The 23,232-nt window shown below is 40.0% G+C and overlaps 1 protein-coding gene across 1 annotated transcript in view; it reads right to left on the minus strand.

Moving 5' to 3' along the window:
* Window positions 1-23,232, minus strand: part of LGR5 (leucine rich repeat containing G protein-coupled receptor 5) — a 124,825-nt gene that overhangs the window by 45,531 nt on the left and 56,062 nt on the right. The window contains exons 2-3 of the mRNA XM_080811189.1: window positions 23,031-23,102; window positions 7,044-7,115 (exon numbers count right to left, since the gene is read on the minus strand). Coding sequence (XP_080667315.1) covers window positions 7,044-7,115; window positions 23,031-23,102 — 144 coding nt within the window. The remainder of the gene's footprint in view (window positions 1-7,043; window positions 7,116-23,030; window positions 23,103-23,232) is intronic.

The raw sequence follows: 23,232 nt of genomic DNA on the forward strand, positions 1-23,232 counted from the left end.
AATCCACTGGGAGACTTATTAAAACCCAGATTGCTGGGCCCACCCTCAATGTTTCTGGTTCAGTACATCTGGGTAGGAGCCAGAGAATGTGCATTTCTAACCAACTTCCAGGTGATTCTGGTGCTGAGGGGCAAGGTGCCACACACTGAGAATTACCCTAAGCTAGACCAAGTGATTTCTGGTAGAATATTTTCACCTGAACTTGGGGCTACATTGAACTTGGAGATAAGGCCCAAGTTTTACGTCTTTTAATTTAAAACCATTTAATCTCTTTGACCTTTGGTCACTTATCTGTATAATGGGAATATAATAAGATCATCTGACTGATAAGGTATTTGAGGATTAAAATATGAAATGTGAGTTCATATACAAATGAGACACGAAAAATACTTAAAGGTCATAAAATTTACACTTTTCTTATCATGTCTGAGATTCTGTTTAAGAAAGAACAGAATTATGTCATTTGTAGTCCAGTAGTTTGCCGGAAGAATTTCATCATTGAACTTGAACTCAACTAACATTTCATAAATCAGGAGTGTCAAATGTATTGCTTCCTTATGAACAAAGTCAAGTTTTAGGAAGATCTCACACTTCACATACCTGTCAGGGAATTGGGAAAACTGTAGCTTGAATTCCATATTTCATAATTTACCTGAATATTAAAATTTCACATTTCTAGATTATTTTACACTTTTCCAAGTAGTTTTTCCAAGTAGTTTTAATATATACAACATATATATTATGTATAGTTTTAATATGTTATAAAAGTTTAACTCCACGGAAATGTTTTCTAAGTCACTCACTAATTGAGTGACACATTTAAACGATAGTAAGACACAGATAATGGACTTAATTGATGTCTAAACTTTGTAGGTAAGACATTACTGTATAAAGTGTTTATTGAATAGTCTTTCTATGCTTTGTTAACCAAACAGTGAAACTATTAAAATGTGGACTTCCTAAAAAATTGGAAAATTGGAGTAGAGGATAAGAGATATTCAGATGGTTTTCCTTCATTAAGTAGTTGCAAACGGTCTCCGAAGTTTTATACATCTTTATACAAGTTTTAAAACATCTCCGAAGTTTTATACATTCACAAAACAGAACTTAAATGAGCTTTGCTGATGATAATTTTTAAACTACTCCTGAACTACCTCTTGGCAATTTAATTTTTGGATTACTTCTACCAGTAAAATACCAAAAATATAATTTAAAAAAATCACTTAAGTCCTGATCTCTTCCTAAAATAACTTCTGTTTAATTACTTTTAAATGACAAAACAAATTACATTATATCCTTGCTATATCCATTATATCCTTATAAGTCTCCAGTGAGTTAATTAGAAAATTCTGTTTTTGTTTAAGATATCCTAGTGGGAGACAAAACAATTAAAGGGTTTATAGCACTATGGAGTGCAATTAAAACAGAAAGCATTCACAACATGGCTGCTGATTTCTTTTGCAAATATTCCTTTATTCAGGGCATTGGATATAAGCAGAAAGCACCATAAACTGGATATGGGTTTAGGCAATTTTAGCTTCATATTTATCATTCGCATAAGGGGGGGTTGGCTGCATATTTTCTTAATTTCTTTCCCTGATCTTAAAATATTAAAAATTTAAAAAATTAAAAATATTTAAAAATTTAAAATTTATTTTAAAATGTATTTAAAAATCTAAATATATTTAAAGTATTAAAAATTTAAAATATTCACTATTTCCTACAGCATCCCGAGCTTCTTAATAATACAATGTTTGGTTATCTTTTTTGCCAACAGGACTAATTGAGAACAGGTATAGTGCAGCACAGGGAGATGAAATTATATGTTACAAGGGGACTTCATCACAGTTGATAGCTTGATCCTTTGGTATTCCTTCTGCCTAATTGTTTTGTGTTTAGAGATCAAGTAGCCACTGTGACTCTGTTGTAAGTCTACATGGGAATGGGAGAATTTGGGCTCCTTGTACTTTTCCCCAGTTAGTTTTACCCATCACCCCCACATGGCTTTGGTTCTGGTGCTGGGGGGTAGGATGAGAATCTGTTCCTTGACTGAATGGCTTACACAAGAAAATGAACCTTGGTTGAAGAAAGCCTGGTTTAGAATTCCACTGGACTAGGTATTTTGCAATGCAAAACCAATAACTTACTATTATTTTTTTTTATGAGGCCAGTATACAGGGGTAATCTTAAATATTAGTGAACTTCCAGAGTTCACAGTAGCAAGATATCAGATATAAAGGAGTCCTAGCCAATGAGGGCTGTTGCTGTCTTAATTTTCTCAGTGGACTGGATTACTCTTCTGTCTCTCTCTCTCTCTTTTTTTTTTTTTTGGTCAAATGCCCTCTTTACCCTCTCAATGCTGGTCAGGGACCCAGATGGATAACTTTTATATTACCTTTCTTACTATGCTATATAATCAGTTGTAATCAGTTATTTCTTTCTTCCAACAACTTTTGGACTTTAAAAACATTTGGAAGAGTTGCCATGAACATAGAAACAGGGTTGTCTTGTTTTGCATTTTACCTCTAGCACTGTGGTCTCAACACTACTGGGCCCAATTCTACCTTTAATCCCAATATTTTATAATGCCTTATCTATTTTATTTAGATAACATTCATAAAAATATAGCCTATTTATACACATCATTTTGAAGGAAAAAAATCAATATAAGATACTGCCCTAACTATATTATGAAGGACAAATAAAAGAAATGTATAATAAAGTGATACACGTGTTGTTACACACATGATGTTCAGATTGGAGACATCTTTATGAACGAGTCAGACGTTTGCCTCTCCTTTTAATGAATAAGGTTGGGCATGAGAGAAACCCCATGATCAGAAGCTATTTTGGACAAGAACAGGGAAATGAGATTAGAGGTCTAGATGCATACTAGAAAAAGAACTAGAGTTAAGATAGATAACAGACTGTATTTATATGGGACAGAAGGAAAAAACCTTTATTAAAATAAAGATAACATGCTAAGACAAATTTTAGACGTCATAAGAGAGAAAATCAGGAAGTGTTATACTCTCGCAGATGAGCATGGATATTTTCACAAATGACTTCCTTATAGAGAAGAGTAGTGTCGAAATAATTCTCCCCTAGGTCAAGATAGGGTTGAAGTATCACAGTGAACACTCATCCTGTCTTAAAGCTCCATCATACGCTGAGGCAAGCATTCATTCTCCAGTACTTCAAGGGGTCCTGGAGAGCATATAGACAACAGTGAATTGAAGCCAAATTGGAAAAAGGAATAGCACAGTATTGCCTTCATAGAAGTCGGGTGGTAGACAGTGCTGGATAATGGAAGAGCAAGGTTAAAAAGCATCAGGTCACCCCCAAATAAATAAATCATTACATAATCATCATAGGATTTTTATGACCACTCTCCAAAAAATTTTAAAGGCCAAAATATAAAGTATTTATTAAGCAACATTTGTTAATGAAATTCAAGAGAGCCTTATCCTGATGTTTCATGTTGCTCTGCTAATTTAATGGCAATTATTTTTAAGAAGTCTTATGCTTCCACAATTATGTATCTTTATTTTTTTAAAAGATTTTATTTATTTATTTGACAGAGAGAGAGAGAGAGACACTGAGAGCAGGAATACAAGCAGGGGGAGTGGAAGAGGGAGAAGCAAGCTTCTTGCTTTGCAGGGAGCCCAACCCAGGGCTTGATTGCAGGACCCCAGGATCTTGACCCAAGCCAAAGGCAGATGCTTAACAACTGAGCCACCCAGGCGCCCCATATCTTTAATTCTTTTTTTTTTTTTTTGTGGCTTTGGAAGTAATTCCACTGCACTAACACAATTTTCAACAAAATATGTTGTTAGACATAATGAGATACCACCTCACACCAGTCAGAATGGCTAAAAGTAACAAGTCAGGGAATGACAGATACTGGCGAGGATGCGGCAAAAGGGGAACCCTCCTACACTGTTGGTGGGAATGCAAGCTGGTGCAGCTGCTCTGGAAAACAGTATGGAGTTTCCTCAAAAAGTTGAAAATAGAGGTACTCTACGACCCAGCAATTGCACTACTGGGTATTTACCCTAAAGATACAAATGTAGTGATCCAAAGGGGCACATGCACCCAAATGTTTATAGCAGCAATGTCCACGATAGCCAAACTATGGAAAGAACCTAGATGTCCATCAACAGATGAATGGATAGAGAAGATGTGGTATACATATACGCAATGGAATACTATGCAGCCATCAAAAGAAATGAAATCTTGCCATTTGCGACGACGTGGATGGAACTAGAGGGTATTATGCTTAGCAAAATAAATCAATCAGAGAAAGACAATTAACATATGATCTCCCTGATATGAGGAAGTTGAGAGGCTTTGGGGGGAAGGAAAGGAATAAATGAAACAAAATGGGATTGGGAGGGAGACAAGCCATAAGAGACTCTTAATCTCACAAAACAAACTGAGGGTTGCTGGGGGGAAGAGGGTAGGGAGAGGGTGGTTGGGTTAAGGACATTGGGGAAGGTATGTGATATGATGAGTGCTGTGAAGTGTAAACCTGGCGATTCACAGACCTGTACCCTGGGGCTAATAATACATTATATGTTAATAAAAAAATTTAAAAATTAAAAAAATGTGGTTAGAAATCACATAATACCTGAAATAGACAGGATGCATAAACTGAATTGTTCAACGATTTTAACAGAATATATTTATTCCATTTAACTTTTCCTGTACAAATCATAAGGCTTATGTAGAATTTCTTGTAAAATCTTTAAGTATTCTTATGCATGAAAATATTATTGATTCACATTTGGCCTGGAGGGACAGACAGAAGTCAGGTCAGATGTGGGAGAATCTTTTATACCAGGCTGAGTAGCACATCACAGGACAATTTACTTCACGCTGGTCATCTGGAAAACCAAAGATGTCCCCCCAAATTTCCAAAACACTGTGTGGTAGGCGGAATGACTGTGGTTGAGAACCATTGTTCTCCTACCAAAATATTTCAGAATATTTGATGATTCAATTTGCTCATTGAATATTAGTGATTAAGTCAGCAAAGTAAATGGAAGCATGAATTCAATTCCTAGCACGGGTCTTGCTCCTCTAGATCCCTCTTCACAGGCACAGCGATCTAGCTAAACTGCCAAGCCCAAAACTGCCATTCCCATGCTTACAACTTTCCCCTGGTTCCTCATCATGCCCAGAACATGATCATGCCCATGCATTTTTGGCATGACATACAGGATCTCTGGGACCAGGCCCCTTTCTATCTCTTACAGGAAGCCAACTCTAAACCATCAGACCAGACTAAATGTTCCCCATCCTCGGGAGTCTCACAGTGTCCTGCAAATATCTCTATCATACTTTTTAGATGAATCACAGATCTGTTTGTCTTTGTCCTACTATCCTGATCCCACAACCTAGCACTACATAATAAACTCTTCAAGGGCATGGGTCATACTTATTGATCTTTGTATTTTTAGCAACAATCTGTTCAATGCCACACACACACACACACACGCACACACACTTTCTCTCTCTCTCTCTAGCTCAGTACACCCAAAACACATTTTTTTAAGTGAATTAAAATAATTGATTCTAGTATAATTTATTTGACAAGTATCCAAAATACTTCGTGGTACATATCTCAACATTGAAAAAACATCATCTTATTTGTCTTATCTAAACTTGATTTATTTATGATGCATTTTAAATGGTTCCAAGTATTTGCTGAGTTCATGGAGATACAGGTGCACGAAAGAGTTGGTGCTACAACTCACAATTTTACCACACAATGAATTCACATTAGGATTCAGTAATATGACTACATAAAAATATTTCTGCCTAGGGGCGCCTGGGTAGCTCAGTGGGTTAAGACTGACCTTCGGCTCAGGTCATGATCTCAGGGTCCTGGAGTCGAGCCCCGCATCAGGCTCTCTGCTCAGCAGGGAGCCTGCTTCCCCCTCTCTGCCTGCCTCTCTGCCTACTTGTGATCTCCCTCTCTCTCTGTCAAATAAATAAATAAAATCTTAAAAAAAAATATTTCTGCCTAATAGCCAAAACAAGTTAAGGGTAAGGGGGACCAAACTCAACCACCCAAGCAGACCAAACGATGGTTTGGCTGTTAAATTCGATTTTTAGCAAAAGGTTCAATTTAAATAGAACTGCTTTTCTAAGAGCCCACATATCCCTTAGGTCAATAAAATGCAATTTCCATTAAGGAGAAATATATCAAATGCCTTCTTAGAGTTTATAACTTTTATCTCAAAGAAAGGGAATTAAATCAGGATATTCTCTCAGATAAAATTTTCCTGGTATGACTTTCAACTTGTGTTACCTATTTTCTCTAGCTAGGTGACTTTTTTTTCCTGCACAGAATAAAGTGAAAGAAAATTGAGCAATGAGTATTAGAAGAAGGAGGTATTCAGTAATAATGAGTTCTCTGATGAACCAGCTGGGAAATTGGATATTAAATAATAAGAAAACCACTCTTACAAGTCCTGATGAATGAACAATTCTCAATTAAATAATTACTCACTCAATCTGTTACGCACTTGGCTTTTCTCTATTCTCTATTCTATTTCTCTATTCACAAGTGGAACATAAACTTGGTAGTGTTTTAGCTAATCCTTATTCAGTGCATTAAACGGAAATAAGCTTGACAAATGGTTTGAGGCTGCAGTCTCATTATGTCAGCATCATAATGATTTATTCACTTGGTGATAAAAATGATTCAAGGAAGTGTCCCCAACTTCATTACATAAAAGGAAAGGGAAATACTCTCTTAAAAGTCTGAGTTGATAAGTTGCTTCTTTAGAGGCAATTTTAGATTTTAAATTAGGACAGGAGAGAGGGACTTTTTTCACACATGGACCCAGCCAGGTATAATGCGGTCCTGCAGCACCAATGAAGGTGGACTTGAATTTAAATGAATTAGCCTATGGTTCTGAATAGCCTATTAGAGGGATTCAGTCTTCAGGAGTTAATCAGCATCCACTTGACACTAAAATCTGAAATATAACAAATAAAAAAGAAATATAATAAATAAGACCCTGTTTACTTACAGAACTTTAAGACTGTAAAGGCCAGCGAATGCTCCGTTGGGAATGTATGTCAAAGCGTTTCCGGCAAGACGTCTGTGGGTTTCAAGGGAGAGGAGAGACAGTGAGCAAAGTTCTCTTCATGTGGAATTCATTTCGTTGTTAAGAAATGCAACAGAATTTTGTTCAAACCACAAATGCCAAAAACAACTGTGTAAGGAGCCTTGTCTTGTTATATTTTGTGAAAAGCTTCTGTAAATTTCTAATCAAAAGGCTGGCGAAAGAAGTGCCTACGAAGAAATATAATAAATTACCTATTTTACAATAAATCATTTAATAGCTTCAACTATGTAGCTCTCCTTTCTAAAAAATTTTTTGACAAAAGTTAACATTGTATGATAATTTTCAGAAATTGTAATGTCAAACTGTGATTGTTATATGATTTTTATAATTTTTCTTTAGAAGCCTAAATAAATCAGATAATCAAACATAAGAGTATTTCTGTTGCCATTATCCCACAAAATACCCAACTTTGTTGCTAAATCTGGCAAATAAGAATGAGACTATCACAGTCTGTTTTTTCTAAACTCTATCGGAAAAGGGTAAAGTACTTTTAATCAATGGTTTAATTGAGCAAAGCCGTAAAAAACTGAAAATAGAGAGTGGTTAGGGTCAAAGACATTAATACGGTTTATTTAGTGGAAAGTTTTGACATCATTAACTGGTAAAATTTAAAGAGTGTATAATATTTTTCTAACTGGGAAACAATCAAGGTGAGAATGTACGTAAAAAGATCGACAAGGTGAGGCACTGGAAGCATCTGGTTCAGTACTTTTTTGGCAGTCACATCAAAGCCATAACCTCAGGTGTTAGATGGAAAATCCAAAACGGAAAATGGAAAATTCAAGAACAGCACAGAGACCCAGAAGAGCACAGAACCTTTTAAGGAGCTAATCACATTGTAGAAGGGTGGGTAAAACCGGCAATCAAGACACTCCCCTGTTTTCTTGACGGGAGACGGAGGTGGGAGTAAAAGGGTGGAAAGGCCCACTTGACCAGTGTTTATTCCCGAGGGGCTGAACAGCTTCGCATTTATATTTTGATATTATCTCCAAATGAGAGGTAATTCAGTTCCACCGAGTCCCACTGATGGGACGGAACTAAGCCATTCAGCATACAACTTCAAATCTGTGTCCCAGGGCTAGTCCGCCCCCACTATAATCAGCTGTGAGTATCGAAATAAATATTATCTCATAAGCAGAACCTCTGAATAGCATTTTTGGTATGTGTATTAGAAAGCATGATTTTCTCAATCCAAATTAAATTGACAAAATGAAAATGTATCACAATTTTTGTAATCTTAGTTTCACTATTATTATTTTTTTTAATTAAAAAATACGTAACAAGATACTGCCAAGAAGGTCTGCCTGTTTTGGGTCTGCAGCACCAACTTGCTATGAGCCGTGAAGTAAGTTTATATTTCTGAGCTTCGTTTTCTCACTGATTACACGGAACAGTAAGATAAAGGAGCTACTCAGGTGCCTTCTAGCTCCTAAACTCTAGGACTTCTCGGTCTCATCTTGTGTTTGTGTTTGTGCCTACTTTCCTTCTCTTAACAAATATAATTTTGTTGAGATTCAGACAGCTCTTACGTTGTACTCCTCCTGCTTTCCTCACGGTGCCTAAAGATGTCTTTCTCAAACTCTAAGTAAATTTAGTGCCTTGGAACAGAATTAAGAAAAAGAGAGCAGAAAAACAACAGACTGCACTTTCTACTCTAGCAGCAAAATATCATTTTATGAAAAGCTTTTTTTTTAAATGAAAACATTTAAAAAATTTTCATTTTAGGAAAGCCTTGTTTCGAAATACATTTGTGAAACTGGACTGAGGGAAAGAAATGGATGTCTTCCTGTACATGGTCAGACAACTTTGAAGGCCACTAGCCTAGAGCACAAGAAGATATCAAACAGGTGTATGCCAATAACATATAATTCGGCTAATATTAAACCAAGGTGGTTTCAGAGGTGTTTTGTTTGTTTCCTATTAAGTTGTCTCACTAGAAAACCTTCTTCAGACTCTCACAACTGCCTTTCCATCCCGTCTTCCACATTGACTCTCTCCCTACAGCCACTCACCCTGTGTCCGCTGATCGTCCTTGTGAAGCCAACTCTGATTATATCACGACCCTCTTCAAAATCCTTCACCAGTTTGCATCCAAATGAAAAGAAATGCAAAGTGCTCAGCTCCCTCTCCACAATTTCCTGATCCCCGTTTATGCTGTAGCTCGACGAAACTATGGGGCTTGCTTTTCTGAGACGTGCCGTCCACCATCTCCCTTCCGGCCCTTTGCTCTATCTAAAATGTTGTCTCTCCTCTCCCTTCCTGTCTCTCAAAGCAATTTCATTTCTCATCTCATCCGTCAAAATAGACGGATGGGCAATCTGTCTATTTTGAACCACTCTGGTAGCACTTTGTGTCTTCTGTGGGTTTGCTGACTACCTGTCCTGCCACACACATTCCCCCCCAAAGTGGGAATTCTTTCTGTTTCTACTATAGGGTCTTGCATAGTGTCTGAAACAGAATACGCTGCCCCAGTAGTGTCCAGCTAATTATCTGAGTAGAGACCACTAACTGTCCCCAGAACCCATTGCCCCCTCCTTCTAGAATAATTCCCCTATCCAGAGTTTTAGCAGAGTATACGGTCCCCCAGCTAGAGACTACACTTCCCGGTCTTCTTTGCATCTGAACACGGTAATGCAACCAACTCTGGCTGTGAGCAAAGTGAAAGTGTGAAAACTCCCGTATCATCTCCTTAGAAGGACCACTCACCCCCAGTTTTGTCTATTACAGGAAATTCCTGCAGAAGTGGTACTGGTGAGACAGCACTAATGATTCTGGTGTGGAGAACACTTCAAAGAAGGCAGAACAAGAGCAGCGAAAGAGCCAGAAGGAGCCCGAGCCCCTGGATGACTTTAGGGAGCAGAGCTGTCCCTGTGCCCTGGCATCCACTTTGGGTGAATTGCAAAATCAGTATGACCCCTTGTTGCCATCTGCAAACAAGTCTGTGATTGAAGGATTATTACCTGGCGAGACCAGTAAACCCTCACTGTTGGAGACTTTTCTAGATGCCAGGCTTGAGAAGCCACGCTTGCAAAACTGTTCCAAACAGCAGCATCCACTCTCCTCTCTTTATCTCCCTTTTGTCCTCGTATCATGAGGTTGCACTTGGCACCCCTGAACACTCACAACCATTGCCTGTTGCTGTTTCGAACAGTCACGCTAAAGTCGGAAGACTCACTTTACCATTCCTCCAAGCAATCTTTGTAGCTCCAACAAGGATTTACAGAGGGCCTGCTCGGTGTGGGCACTGCTGTCCGTGCAGAGATGCAGCAGTGAGCCTCTGACTATACGGAGCTCCCTTTCTAATGTGGAGAGATGGTCATTAATGGAAACACAAAGGAAGACCACCACACATACAGACTCTGAAAAATAATCAAGGCGAGGGGATGAGAGCAATGTGGAGAGCAGTGGGCTATTCTTTAAGATCAGATGGGCAGGGAAGCCTGTCTGCTGAGAGGGCATTTCAGCGGAGGCCTGAGACATGCGGGTATGTATGTGAAGGGAGGAGCCATGCAAAGGCCCTGTGGTGGGAGTGGGCCTGGTAGGATCCGGAAGCTGCATGGAGGCCAGCAGGGCTGGAATGGAATGACGGAGGGAGCAAGTGGCAGGGAGGTGGGGGGGGGTTGTGGGGGGGTGAGGGGGAGGGGAGTGTGGAGAGGCATCCAGGGCCACTTCACACAGGGCGCTGGAGGCCACAGGAAGGGCTCTGGCCAGGAGAAGTGATGCGATCAGACCTGTGTTTTAAAGTAGTCCTTCTGGGGATGCCTGGGTGGCTCAGTCGGTTGAGCATCTGCCTTTGGTTCAGGTCATGATCCCAGGGTCCTGGGATCGAGTCCTGCATTGGGGTCCCTGCTTAGCGGGGAGTCTGCTTCTCCCTCTCCCTCTGCCCCTCCCCCCTTCTTGTGCTCGTGTGCTCTCTCTCTGACAAATAAAGAAATAAAATCTTAAAAAAATAAATAAAGTGGTCTTTCTAATGGGAGCTTTCAAAGGGGAGAGTGGAGTGGCAGCCCTGGGGGTGACCGGAGCAGCTCAGGTGGGAAATGCTGTGGGGTGCCCCGGGGCACAGGTGGCCAGACGTGGTTCTTCTGAAAGAAAAATCCAACCTGGCAACCTACTGGGGCTGGGAGCCATGGAGGCAGCCTAAGAGAGCAACATCTTACATTTACGGTTATATCATATATAACTCGCAGTCATTTGCCTAGTTCCCCAAAGTACTATGTGTAATACTGAAGTAAGGAACAGTGTGTGACTAAGAGCTGCTTATCGAATTAGTGCAGACTCAGGCTTGGTTGATGATCACATATGACTTAACTAATCAGACTGGGCTGACTAAGAATGATAAATTTCACCGAAAGTCCCTAACCATCCCTGTACACGGCCCTAACTTCACGGTACATTTCAGAGTCCTAGGGCAGAGCTTTCCGACTAACGCCTTTAACTCTCACTGCTGCTCATGTGTCCAGTGTCCTCACATAGCTTTGACGGTCCCTGAGACGTTTGTTGACTTTGGAAATGAAAAGGAGGGAGTAAAAACTTTGAACGTTATTTTATTAGTTGAAGTTATTGTTAGGGCAGATACTTTCCTGTTACATTTCCTGAAGTATAGCTTATTTCTCATGCACTGTTTTTCTTTTCTGGGCAAGGACTTTCAGAGCCCTTGAGTCTGTATTCAGAATGAACCTGTGGAACCACGAACCTTTGTTATTAGGGGAGTTTGTCTTAAAGGAATTTCTGATGTGCTCTTAGCTATTTGCTGGGCTGGTGGAAGATCTATATCATTGACAAAAACAACAGTTTAAGGAAATCATTGGATCCTTCTCTTATTTCTTTACCATGTGGGATGGTTTTAGGAATTCTAAAATTAAATACATATAAACTATGGGGGGGGGGCGGTGAAAGGCTTTCAAATGAATACATGAATAATTAGAATTGCACACAAATCTTCCTGTAATGATCTGAACTAACAAATTTTTGGCAACTATGTTCCAAACCCCAGAGACCCACATACCATTTGTCTGAGAGGTGGATATTTTCCTGTTTCTAAAATTATTTCATGGGAATATCTCTTCCATCATCCTTTTTTCTATAATAAGATACAACTGAATAAGGAAAACTCTGATATTTTTATATAAAAATGTTTTTATTCTTAAAGATACTACTACATATATAAGACTCATATCGTCCTACTATTGTTAGTGTTACTGACTAACTGCCATAAAAAGAAAAAAAAATCAAGTTACATGCCTCTTCAACTAAATCAAATAAGTAGATATTTTGGTGTTGAACAACCAATTAAAATATCTTTGAGAGTCTATGTTTCTTTGAATCTCTGTAGTAGTTTGAATCTCTAAAATAAAGAAATCCAAAGGACCTTTTTTTTTTTTTTTTGATAGCCTTATTTTGTAAAAAATGGAGGGACCAGAGCAAAGCAATCAGATGTGATCTCTGATTATTTCTTCTCTCTGGATGTTGGCCTGGACAGGGAGAGGCATCTGGGTAAATGGGGTGTGTACGGGGAGAGGAAGGGGTACTCGACCCTGCTGTCCGGCTGAGAGCCTCAGGGAAATTACCATGTGGGGAACCATGGTCCAATGTGGGTTTCCCTGGCTGAGTTCCAAAGGCAGAGGAGCATTTGCAGAGCTAAGCGAGGGGGGCTGGCAAGTTCTACCAGGCCTCCTGGGTCAGTTCTTTTGAGAAAATTTTGCCTTGTAATTCTTAGGGTGGGTTGTTTGTTTTATCCCTTCCCTTTTTGATTTTCTTCCTTCTCACCATTAGCGTGCAGTAAAGCTTAACAAAAGTCCCTAAACTTCCCTGGGCCTCATTTCACTTATTCTTTTAAAATGATAAGGTTCTTTCACAGAAATTTTTTCTGCCCTCAAACTGTTTTTCTGTTACACAGACATTTCCTACTTAACTTCTCTTTCCTCCCTCCTCTTCCCTCTACCCTGCTGTTTTCTTCTTGTTTACTATAAGATTTCTTTATTACACACCACTGACATTTTATTTTATTTTATTACGATTTCTTACATAACACTTTAAAAAAGATTCATTTATTTTAATTTTGGGGATGGAGGGGCAGAAGGAGAGGGAGAGAGAGAATCTCAAGTAGACTCCTTGCTGAGCATGGAGCCCAACACAAGGCTGGACCTCACCACTCCTAGATCATGAACTGGGCCAGAATCAGGAGTCAGATGCTTAACTGACTGAGCCACCCAGGTGCCCTATGTAATGTTTCTTAAAATAAATAAATAAAATATTTAAAAAAAAAAAAAAAAGATTTATTTAGGGACGCCTGGGTGGCTCAGTGGGTTAAAGCCTCTGCCTTCAGCTCAGGTCATGGTCTCAGGGTCCTGGGATCGAGTGCCGCGTCGGGCTCTTTGCTCTGCAGGGAGCCTGCTTCCTCCTCTCTCTCCGCCTGCTTGTGATCTCTGTCTGTCAAATAAATAAATAAAATCTTTAAAAAAAAAGATTTATTTATTTATTTTAGAGAGAGAGAGAGAGGGATGGGGGGTGCATTGGGGGAGGGGCAGAGGGAGAGAATCTTTAAGCAGACTCCTCATTGAGCACAGAGTCGAATGTGGGGCTCAATCCCATGACCCAGAGATCATGATCTGAGCTGAAACTGAGTCAGACCCTTAACTGAATGAGACACGTAGGTGCGCAACCAACCCCTACCCACCATGTGACATTTTAAAAAGCATTTCCCCATACTTTGTATCAGGAGATAGATCCGAGATTATTACAGTCCATATTTTGTAGCTAAAGACACCAAAGCTCGGAAAGGTTTTATGTAAATGAAAAACACTGTCCCTTTCTCAGTTTTATTTAAACATAATCTAGTCTTCTGTCGGGGGGGCATAGAAGTTATATAACTGCAGGGCTGCTTAAATAATCAGAGCAGAATGAACTTGAATAAGATAACCCTTAAAAGAAGTTAAAAGAAGACATTTCTGGGGGTGCTTGGGGGGCGTCAGACTTGAGTTTTGGCCCAGGTCATGATCTCAGGATTGTGAGACGGAGCTCTGAGTTGGGCTCCATGCGGAAAGTCTGCTTGAGATTTCCTCTCTCCCTCTCCCACTGCTACCCCCTCTCTAAAAATAAATAAATAAATACATAAATAAATAAATAAAATTTAAATCCAGCCATTTCTTTGAGTACCTCCCCCACCCCCAAAGATTTCATTTATTTGAGAGAGATCAAGAGAGCACCAGCAGGGGAGGGGCAGAGGGAGAAGCAGGCTCACTGCTGAGCAGGGAGACTGACCCAGGGCCTGATCCCAAGAACGTGAGCTACCCAGGCATCCCCTTCTTTGGGTGCTTTCAATAGGCCAAGCACAGTGCTTTGAAGCATACAAGCAGTATCTACCTTTTATTAGACAATTCGTAAGTGCCAGGTACAACGTTAAGTACTTTACATACATTGTGTTATTTACTATAAAATCACATTAAACAACATGATTGATTATTCCCCTCATACAAAGGGGAAACTGAGCCTAAGAGAGGTTATTTTCTCACACTTATGTAGAAAAGTTTACACAAGAGAATTTGATTCAACATAGCATTTTGGCTCGAAAATTTGAGTTTTTAACCATTACTTTGGATAAAAGTAGGTTCATCTGGAGCTTAGATGTTCAGGAAAAATCAGTCTAAAACAGGAAGAACATAAGGACACAAATGGCTGTACCACTGGGGTTAAGGCCACAACAGAACTGTCCTCACCGCTTCTAACTCAGATTCCTCCATTGTCCTCCAGACCCTGTGCAATGGTATTGCTCTTACCACTATAACTGGTGATCTCTCTTTCTTTCCTGTGAGCCCCCATCTTAATTCTCATCCTCTAAACAGAGTTGTGACTCAAGTTTCTGTCCTCACACCTTTTCTTTTTTCCTCTAGTGGGTCTCCAACTTTAGTGTGCATTGTCATCTCCTGAGAAGCCCAATTCCAAAAATTCCAATTCCCAGACCCCAACCCAGATTTAGTGAGTCAGAATTTCTAGGGGGGAAGGATTCAGGAATCTGTATTTTAAAATAACAGCCCAGGTGATTTTAATAAGGGTAGAGAACCACACTGGGAAACACAGAGCCTATACCTTTTTTCAAGGTCCTTATCTGTTTCAGTACCTTCAAAAATCACTTCTTTTTGTTTTGTTTTTTGTTTTTTTTTTATTTTAAAAGATTTTTTAAAAGATTTTATTTATTTATTTGTCAGAGAGAGAGTACACACAAGCAGGCAGAGAGGCAGGGAGAGGCAGCGAGAGAAGCAGGCTCCCTGCTGAGCAAGGAGCCCGACGTGGGACTCGATCCCAGGACCCCGGGATCATGACCTGAGCCGAAGGCAGCGGCTTAACCAACTGAGCCACCCAGGTGTCCCTTGTTTTGTTTTTTAGAGGGAGAGAGAGACTCTCAAGCAGGCTCCACACCCAGCACAGGGCTTGATCTCACAACCCTGATATCATGACCTGAGCCGAAATCAAGAGTCAGATGCTTAACCGACTGAGACACCCAGGCGCCCCCAAAATCACCTCTTTGTAGACAACTCTGTAATCACCATTTCTAGAACAGACTTACCGTACCCCCAGACCCCCATTCCAACTGTGTTAGTGACATCTCTATTTGGATGTCCTATTGGCACCTCACACCTAGTATATCCAGAACCAGACATCCTCTGTCTCCAAAGTATCAGTTGTTCCCCTTGAATTTCCTGTTTCACTGACTGTGCCTCACAGGTCTCCTGGCATCTAATCTCATGACTCACAGTCATCTCTCACCTTCAAACTTCCCTTTTGGTCCCCATATCCAATCAGCTGATGAGTCCTTGTCTGTCTTCCTGGATAGGACGCTTCTGTATAGCCCAATGGGTCTCAGCCCACCTGTAGGGCTTCACAAAATACTGTCTGGGTCCCCACTGAGACCCATTAAATCAGAATCTCTGGGAATAAGTCCCAGTAACTAATAGTTTTAAAAATGCTCCAGGTGAAACTAGTGCATATGCAAGGATGGGATAAGTTCCGCCAGAAGCTTTTATGGTCTCCATCCCCAGAAAGGATGATTCATTTGTTACTTGTTGGGAGAATTAGGAGAAGTGATTAGTTAATGGGTTTTAACAGTTACTCAGAAAAGACAGTAAGAACCTGACCTACGTGGTGATGAACTAGGGTACACAAATGGGAAAGACAGTGTGGAATCATGAGCTCTGGATCTGAGAAACTGGCGGATACCAGGGGGTGAGAGAGGAAGAACTACAGAACAAAGGAAGTGAGTGACGGACACAGTGATCACAGGTTTGGATACGAATTCTGAGGGCAAGTAGGAGAGGCGAGAGAAAAAGCTTGGTGAGGGGCTGGATGAGGCAATCTGGTTCTGCACTTGTTAAGTTTTAAAGTATTGGTGGGGTAGTATTGGTGGGGCAGATGATTCTCCAAGAGCGGTCCCTAGACTCGCAGTATCAGCGTCCCTGAGCATGTGATACAAATGTGAATTCCTGACTTCTCCCTCACTCCGCCCCACTTCTAACCTGCTGAAGCAGCTGTGGTAGGGCTCAGCGGTGTGTGGTTTAGCAAGCACTCCAGATGATTCCGATCTCACCAGGTCGAGAACCACTCGCCTAGAGTAGTGGTCCTCAAATGTATCATGCATCAAAACACCCGAAGAGCTCATTAAATTTCCGACTCACTAGGTTAGAATGGGGCACAGAATTTGCATTTCTAACAAGTACACAGGTGGTGCCAATACTGCAGGTCCAGGGAGCACACTTTGAGAACCACTGGTCTAGCAATAAAAGACAAAAGAACTCTGAACTAGAAATATTGATTTGGTGGTCATCTATCTTAACAAAAATAGTTCAACTTTTGGGTTTCTTTCCCAGACGACCGCAGGGGTTTTCTAATGGGTCTGTAGCCTCCTATCAGGCTCCTCTGCTTCTGTAAGTCCCCGGTCTCTTTGGCATACAGAAATCAGAGAAATCTTTTAAAGGTATAAGACCCATTATTTCACCAGCTGTACACAACCCTCCAATGGCTTTCCATTGCTCTTATTTGAACTCTGCACGTAGCCTGACTGGTTAGGGTCCTTGCCTTCCTCTCCAACTCACCCCGTGTCAGTCCCTCTCGCTCTCACTCAATTTCAGCCACAATGATCTTCTTCCATGTCCACAAATGTGTCACATTCTTTCCTACCTCAGGACCTCCACTCACACTATTCTTTTGCCAGAAACATTCTACCCCAGCTTTTAGGACCACCAACATTCATTCCCTTCATTCTCCTGATCTCAGTTTAGATGTCATCTTCTTAGAGAGACTTTCCCTCCTTGTTCTCTCTTGTTATTTATTCTCCACCTGTGTTTGTGTCTGTCATTACTCTCGTTATAATCATCAAATATCACGGCGCTAGTTTCCTCACTTACTATGTCTCTCCGACTAGAGCAGGGACCTGTTGAACGAGCTAGTGAACCACAGTAGGTCCCATGTTCCCAGTGGCTCAGTAAATATGTATTCAATGAATGAACTGAAAGTATCTGAGAAAAGAGACAATAAAACGACGTGCAATAATCTGGGGAATGTCTACATTTTACAGGATTTGCGAGTGGAGGAGAAAGGATGCTAAAGAGAAAAAGAAGAGGAGCCAGAAAGATAGGGCATGTTCAGAACACTGCCCAAAACGTCATAATGAAAGTTACATACATGTGTGCGTGCACACGCAAGGACAGATATCACAATGTCTATCTGCAGCTATACAGACAGACATTCGGGAGAGAACTAAAATAACTGCCATGAAATAACATTGGAGAAAAAGAGTTTCCAAGAGGCAGTGTTTTTCATCATTTGTCAGATCTATGAAGACGAGAGACCAAACACTGTGACAAAGCCAAAGGGCAGGAAGAGCGTTCATGGGCATGAAGGTGTTTTCACTTTGCTAACACATCCAATATGTGACTTACAGTTTACCAAAGTTCTTTCATCATCATTTCATTTGATCCTCAGGAAAAAAATCTCAAAGGACAGGCAGGACAGCTCTCACCATTTTCAGCAACATGATGAGGAAGTAGAAGTAACAAGCGTAGATTCTGCTCTCAGGAAGTTTGGTGGTATTTCTCATTACAAATTTCATCTGCAATAATCGGTATTACTATTTATATAGAGATTCCTCAAGGCCAACCATAATATGAGCAAATAGTTTCAGGGAACAATAGTAACTTAAAAACAGACCTCCCTAGAGCTTCTCATGTTTCCTTGATGGCTAAATCGAGTATTTGATTCCAATAGCATCAGAATCTGGAAAGATTTTAAAATACTACTCGGAAACAAAGGCCTCCAACTCACACTGTTTAAAATGGTAACAGTTCATTTCCCCCTCTGGTTTAATCAGACTACGAATTTAAGTTTAATGGGGCCTGTAGATGTCAGCATTAGGCACGCTCTGCCATTACTCCTAACATCTGAACACACTCCGAGGGACCAAATGTAGGCTCTGCTGTTTGTCTAAATAGCGAACATTAACGTAAGTCCCTGGTAGAACTGAATCAACAGAACCAAGAGAGACACTGTTGGAGAGAAATGCAATTAGCACTTAGGATGCTCAAATTCGGTAAAGAACTTTTCTGCGTTGATCGTATACATCCATTAAAGCTCACAGTTCGAAACAGCTTTTCTTTCCTAAGTCCTGGATCCCTGGGTTACCGCAAAATCAGGCTCAGGAAATAGGAAAGGAAGAGGTCAGAATCTTCTCGAAGGTGTTCTCAGTTTACTAATAGAACTCGGTACGTGGATTAGAATTTAGCAAAGTTCTCTCATTATCCTTTCATTCAATTCTCAGAAACATCTCCAAAGGCAGCCAGGGCAGCTCTCACCATTATACCCTGAGGCCCAGGGAGGTCAAGTGGATTATCAGCTAGTAAATGGCAGGGAAGGGACAAGAGTCCTGTGCTTGGCGTCCAGACACTGTGCTTTTCTCTCTGTACAGCGCAGCCTTGCCACACTCAATTATGGTTTTTGTTTTTTCTTCCAAGAGGAAAAGGCTCTCATTCCCCTTGCAGCAATAGGACATTTGGCCTATGCTTGTCTGGTTACCATGTAGATTAAAAAAATAAGTAACAGAGGCTAAACCCAACTTGAATGTGCCAACATACATGGCCCAGGTAGTAAGCATTCCAGCACCTCAGGAGGGAGAGGAGACCATTCAAGGTGATGCCTCTTATTACATATATTTCTAAACACTGACTCAGTGAGTACCTGTAGGGATTTATGGATTCTTAGAGGATTTTAAAACCTGACACCTTTGTCTAGCTCCAGGGATGGATGAGGGATGAATCATGGCTGCCTACAGTTTGTAACATAGTTAAATGATTAAATCAGGGAAATGATTAAGTGGGGGTGATTTGTGCAAATGAGCAGAGTAGTAACTTGCCTTTATTAATAATGATTTTTAAAAAATTGAGTTTTGTGGTAGGAGTTTTATTAATATGATTCATAGTATCAGTAACAATTTCCTATTTTATGGCTATTAAATAAAGCATAGAGACGAGCTGAATAAACTGAATGAAAGAATACTTCTAGAATAGTGCTCTCTTGTCATAACAAAAGATACATACACACACACACAATGACAGATCTCTAAATGTCTGTATCTAGAACATATGGGAAGGGGAAAAAAGAGAGAGAGGGGAAACAAACCAGGAAACAGACTTTTAACCAAAGAGAACAAACTGAGGGTTTCTGAAAGGGAGGTGGGCAGGGAACGGGTTACATGGGCATTAAGGAGGGCACTTGGGATGAGCACTGAGTATTGCATGTAAGTGATGAATCAATAAATTCTACTCCTGAAATCAATTTTACACTATAGGTTAACTAAATAAAATGTTTAAAAAATTTGGGGGGAAATAATGTCCGTCTTTAGCTGTATGGCTGTCATTTGCTAGTTCTGATAGTATACTATATAAAACAAATGGCTTAAGTGTATGCATGCACTTGTAAAATATTCACTAAGGTTTTGTATCTGTTGAGCAATGCTAAACTGGCGATACGTTACATCTGAAAGTTCTGATGATACTTCTCCATTGTCAACAATAGGTGATGGTAGTAAATTAATAACCTGAATATCCAATCTCATCCACTGGGTAGACAGCTCGCTCTCTTACTCTCTCTTTTTCATCTGTCCACACATGCACAGACAGACAAAGATATATGACAGAACTATCATTACAAAACTTGGTTTAAACAACACTTTGAAGGATTCAACTGTGCAAACCACTGTTCCAGGTACTATTAGGGAAAATAAAAGCACAGAAGAACTATGCACAATTCCTAATGCTCCCTCTACTTTCTGAGTGTGGCTTTGAAGGTGAGGTTGAATCTTAGCCTTGCCTCTTGTCACTGCATGATCTTGAACCAGTTCCTTAATTTTCTCTGTACTTCATCTTTTTTTTTTTTAAATCTATGAAATGGGAATAATAAGAATATCTACCTTTATGGGGCTGTTAGGAGGATTCATGGGAAAAAGTGTATAAAACATTTGGAACACTGCATGGCACAGACTAAACTATGATTGTTGTCATTATAATATAATATTATTTTGAAGACCTTATACTCTAGAAGAGAATATAGAGTTACACGTAGCTAAGTCTAGTAGAAACTATCTGCAGCATAACAGAGGCATAACCGCAATGCTCTACAAAACAGTTGCTTTTTTGTTATGGTTTGTTTTATTTTAAACACAACACCCCCAAATTAGCCTTGGGAACAAAAGAATAAACCAAGCAGAGTTGATCATTTTTCCAGATTCTATAAATACTATCCCCTTTTGCTGCGAAATGAATAATGATGTCTTCAAAACATCAGTCAGATGCAACACAGAATTATATATGAGAAAGTGGTCTAGCTTTTGAATTATGCTCGGCCAGCTCAGCAGAGGGAATTCCAGAAGAGAATGAAAAACTAGAATGAATAGCCCTTTAAGGGTCTCCTCTATTTCTGAAATTCTATGATTTTACGGTCAAGACACTTAATGGAGTTTCCAGATATAGATATAAGACAATACAGAAAAATATCTTTTTCAAATGGTAGTTCCCTCCCTCTTTTTTTTTTTTTTTTCCTTGACTTTTCTCAATGATCTTTTGAAGAGCTGGCCTTGGAACAACAGAATTAACATTTACCTCCTGAAGAAAGAGGAGTTATTTAGAATGAGTTGGGGTCACTGAGGGAGGAATTCTATTAAACAAAGTCCTTGGGGAAGGACTTTCTTTACTGATTCAGTTTGGGGTCTAAAGTAGAGGTGCATGTTGATACAGAACGGAAGCCTTGTACCATCGTGTAGTGTAAGGAAATGACAGAAGAAAGCATAGCAAATACACACTTTCAAAATGCGGGGTTGGGGGTGTACATAGGACCAAGCATCGTGTATTAGTTATGGTGAGGAAGGGAAGATGAGAAGGATGGAAATCAGGAAAAAACCCTAACTGAAAGTTGCTAAAGGTAATCAATAGAAATTTTGGCGAATGTCTGCCATGTCTGTTGCTTTTTCCTAAGGCAGCTAACTTGGATGAGAAGCTCCTTTTACATTTTTGCTTTCTCGGTATTCATTTGTTCATCAAAAATGTATTGATTATTATCACATACAAGCCACGACTAAGATAGACAAGGACTCAGTCCTGATCAAGGTTACTTTTTAGCCATGGAAATGGCGAGAAAGAAAAGGGGAAAAGAGGAGTGTGGACAACCCAGAGTGAAAAACCATGATTGATAAAAACTTGCTGCAGAGTCTTGTCATCTGAGCTTCCCCAACATATTCCTGGATAACAACCTGGGCATATGGTCAACTGATTTCAGTGGTTAGACAATAGCGTTTGCTAAAAATATAAGGCTATCAAAAATATAGATAAAACCCTAAGGGGAGAAATTTGAGAATCTCATCCTCTTGAAAAGGGAAAAGATTGATGCAGTGTAATTTGGTTATGATGGAACATTCTTCCCACTTCCTGGGGTGGATCACGCAGTGCATCAACCATTTAAATTACTCCCCAGATTGGACCCTGACTTTCGGATTTATAAAGGAAGTATTTTCAAAAGAGGTCATTGCCCACACAATTCCTTTAATCAACAGTCAGAAGATGTACTCAAGGGATGGTGCCAAACTTTCTTCATGAGGACTGCGATGGCACACGGCTCCCTTAGTCTCCATCACTCCAAAGAGTAAGAGGATCAAATGAATTTTTAAATACAGATTTTTGGATTATACAGTTCTTTTTCATCTTCTGGAAAGTGATTACGAGACTTAATCAAGACTCCTCTGTGTATCATTAGCTAATTTTAGCTTCCTCCTTTTTTATTTTTTTTACAGGGAGTTTGGAGAGCCCAGTTTGAAGTCCTCTGTGGATTTCATGTTTTTCTGTTCAAGCCTTGAGGGAAGCTAAATTAAGAAGTAGGAAAATAGTAATTAAAAGTGATTAGGACAAGAAGTTTTGGTGCTACGGAATGTGGACTCCATTCTCCCCATCATAACCCGAACCAAGCGGCAGTTTTTGGTTTTGATTATAGCTTTACTTGCTATTTTAATAAACACGAACCGGTATTCAAACTTTTAATATCCTGCTGCTTAACTATTTCCAAAGAGACATCCAGGCCTCTTAAACTGCCTTTGTTTTAAAATTTTAATTTGTTTGGCTCAAGACTCACCTTAGAAAGTTGTAGCCTCATGGTCAACTCCTTTATAAGTTGATTTCCAGAATCTTAGGCAATTTCTTTTTTTCTCCCCTCCCAACTAAGTGTTTCCTCATGTGCCAAAATTGTTGGTGCTGACAGCTTTTTTGCCTTGTTTTATCTGGTTCCCACAGTGAGTGTGAGGGGCAAACCCAGGAATGTGCTCCGTGTTGACTGGACGCATCACTACTACGCAATACTTACAACTCCTCTAGGAAGCGGAGACTGTACAGGGGATTCGGGGGCAGCTGACTGATGTTGTTCATACTGAGGTCTCTGGAGAGGAAAACAGACAGCACGTGAGAAGCGGCGTCCGCCACCACCAGGGAATCCAGCTGTTCCCTCCACACATTTTCAAGCAATACGTTCTTGTTCTTTCGCTTGACCAATGAATCGCTGTTTTGCA

Source organism: Martes martes, assembly GCF_963455335.1.
Source record: "Martes martes genome assembly, chromosome: 8".
Lineage (NCBI taxonomy): Eukaryota > Metazoa > Chordata > Mammalia > Carnivora > Mustelidae > Martes > Martes martes.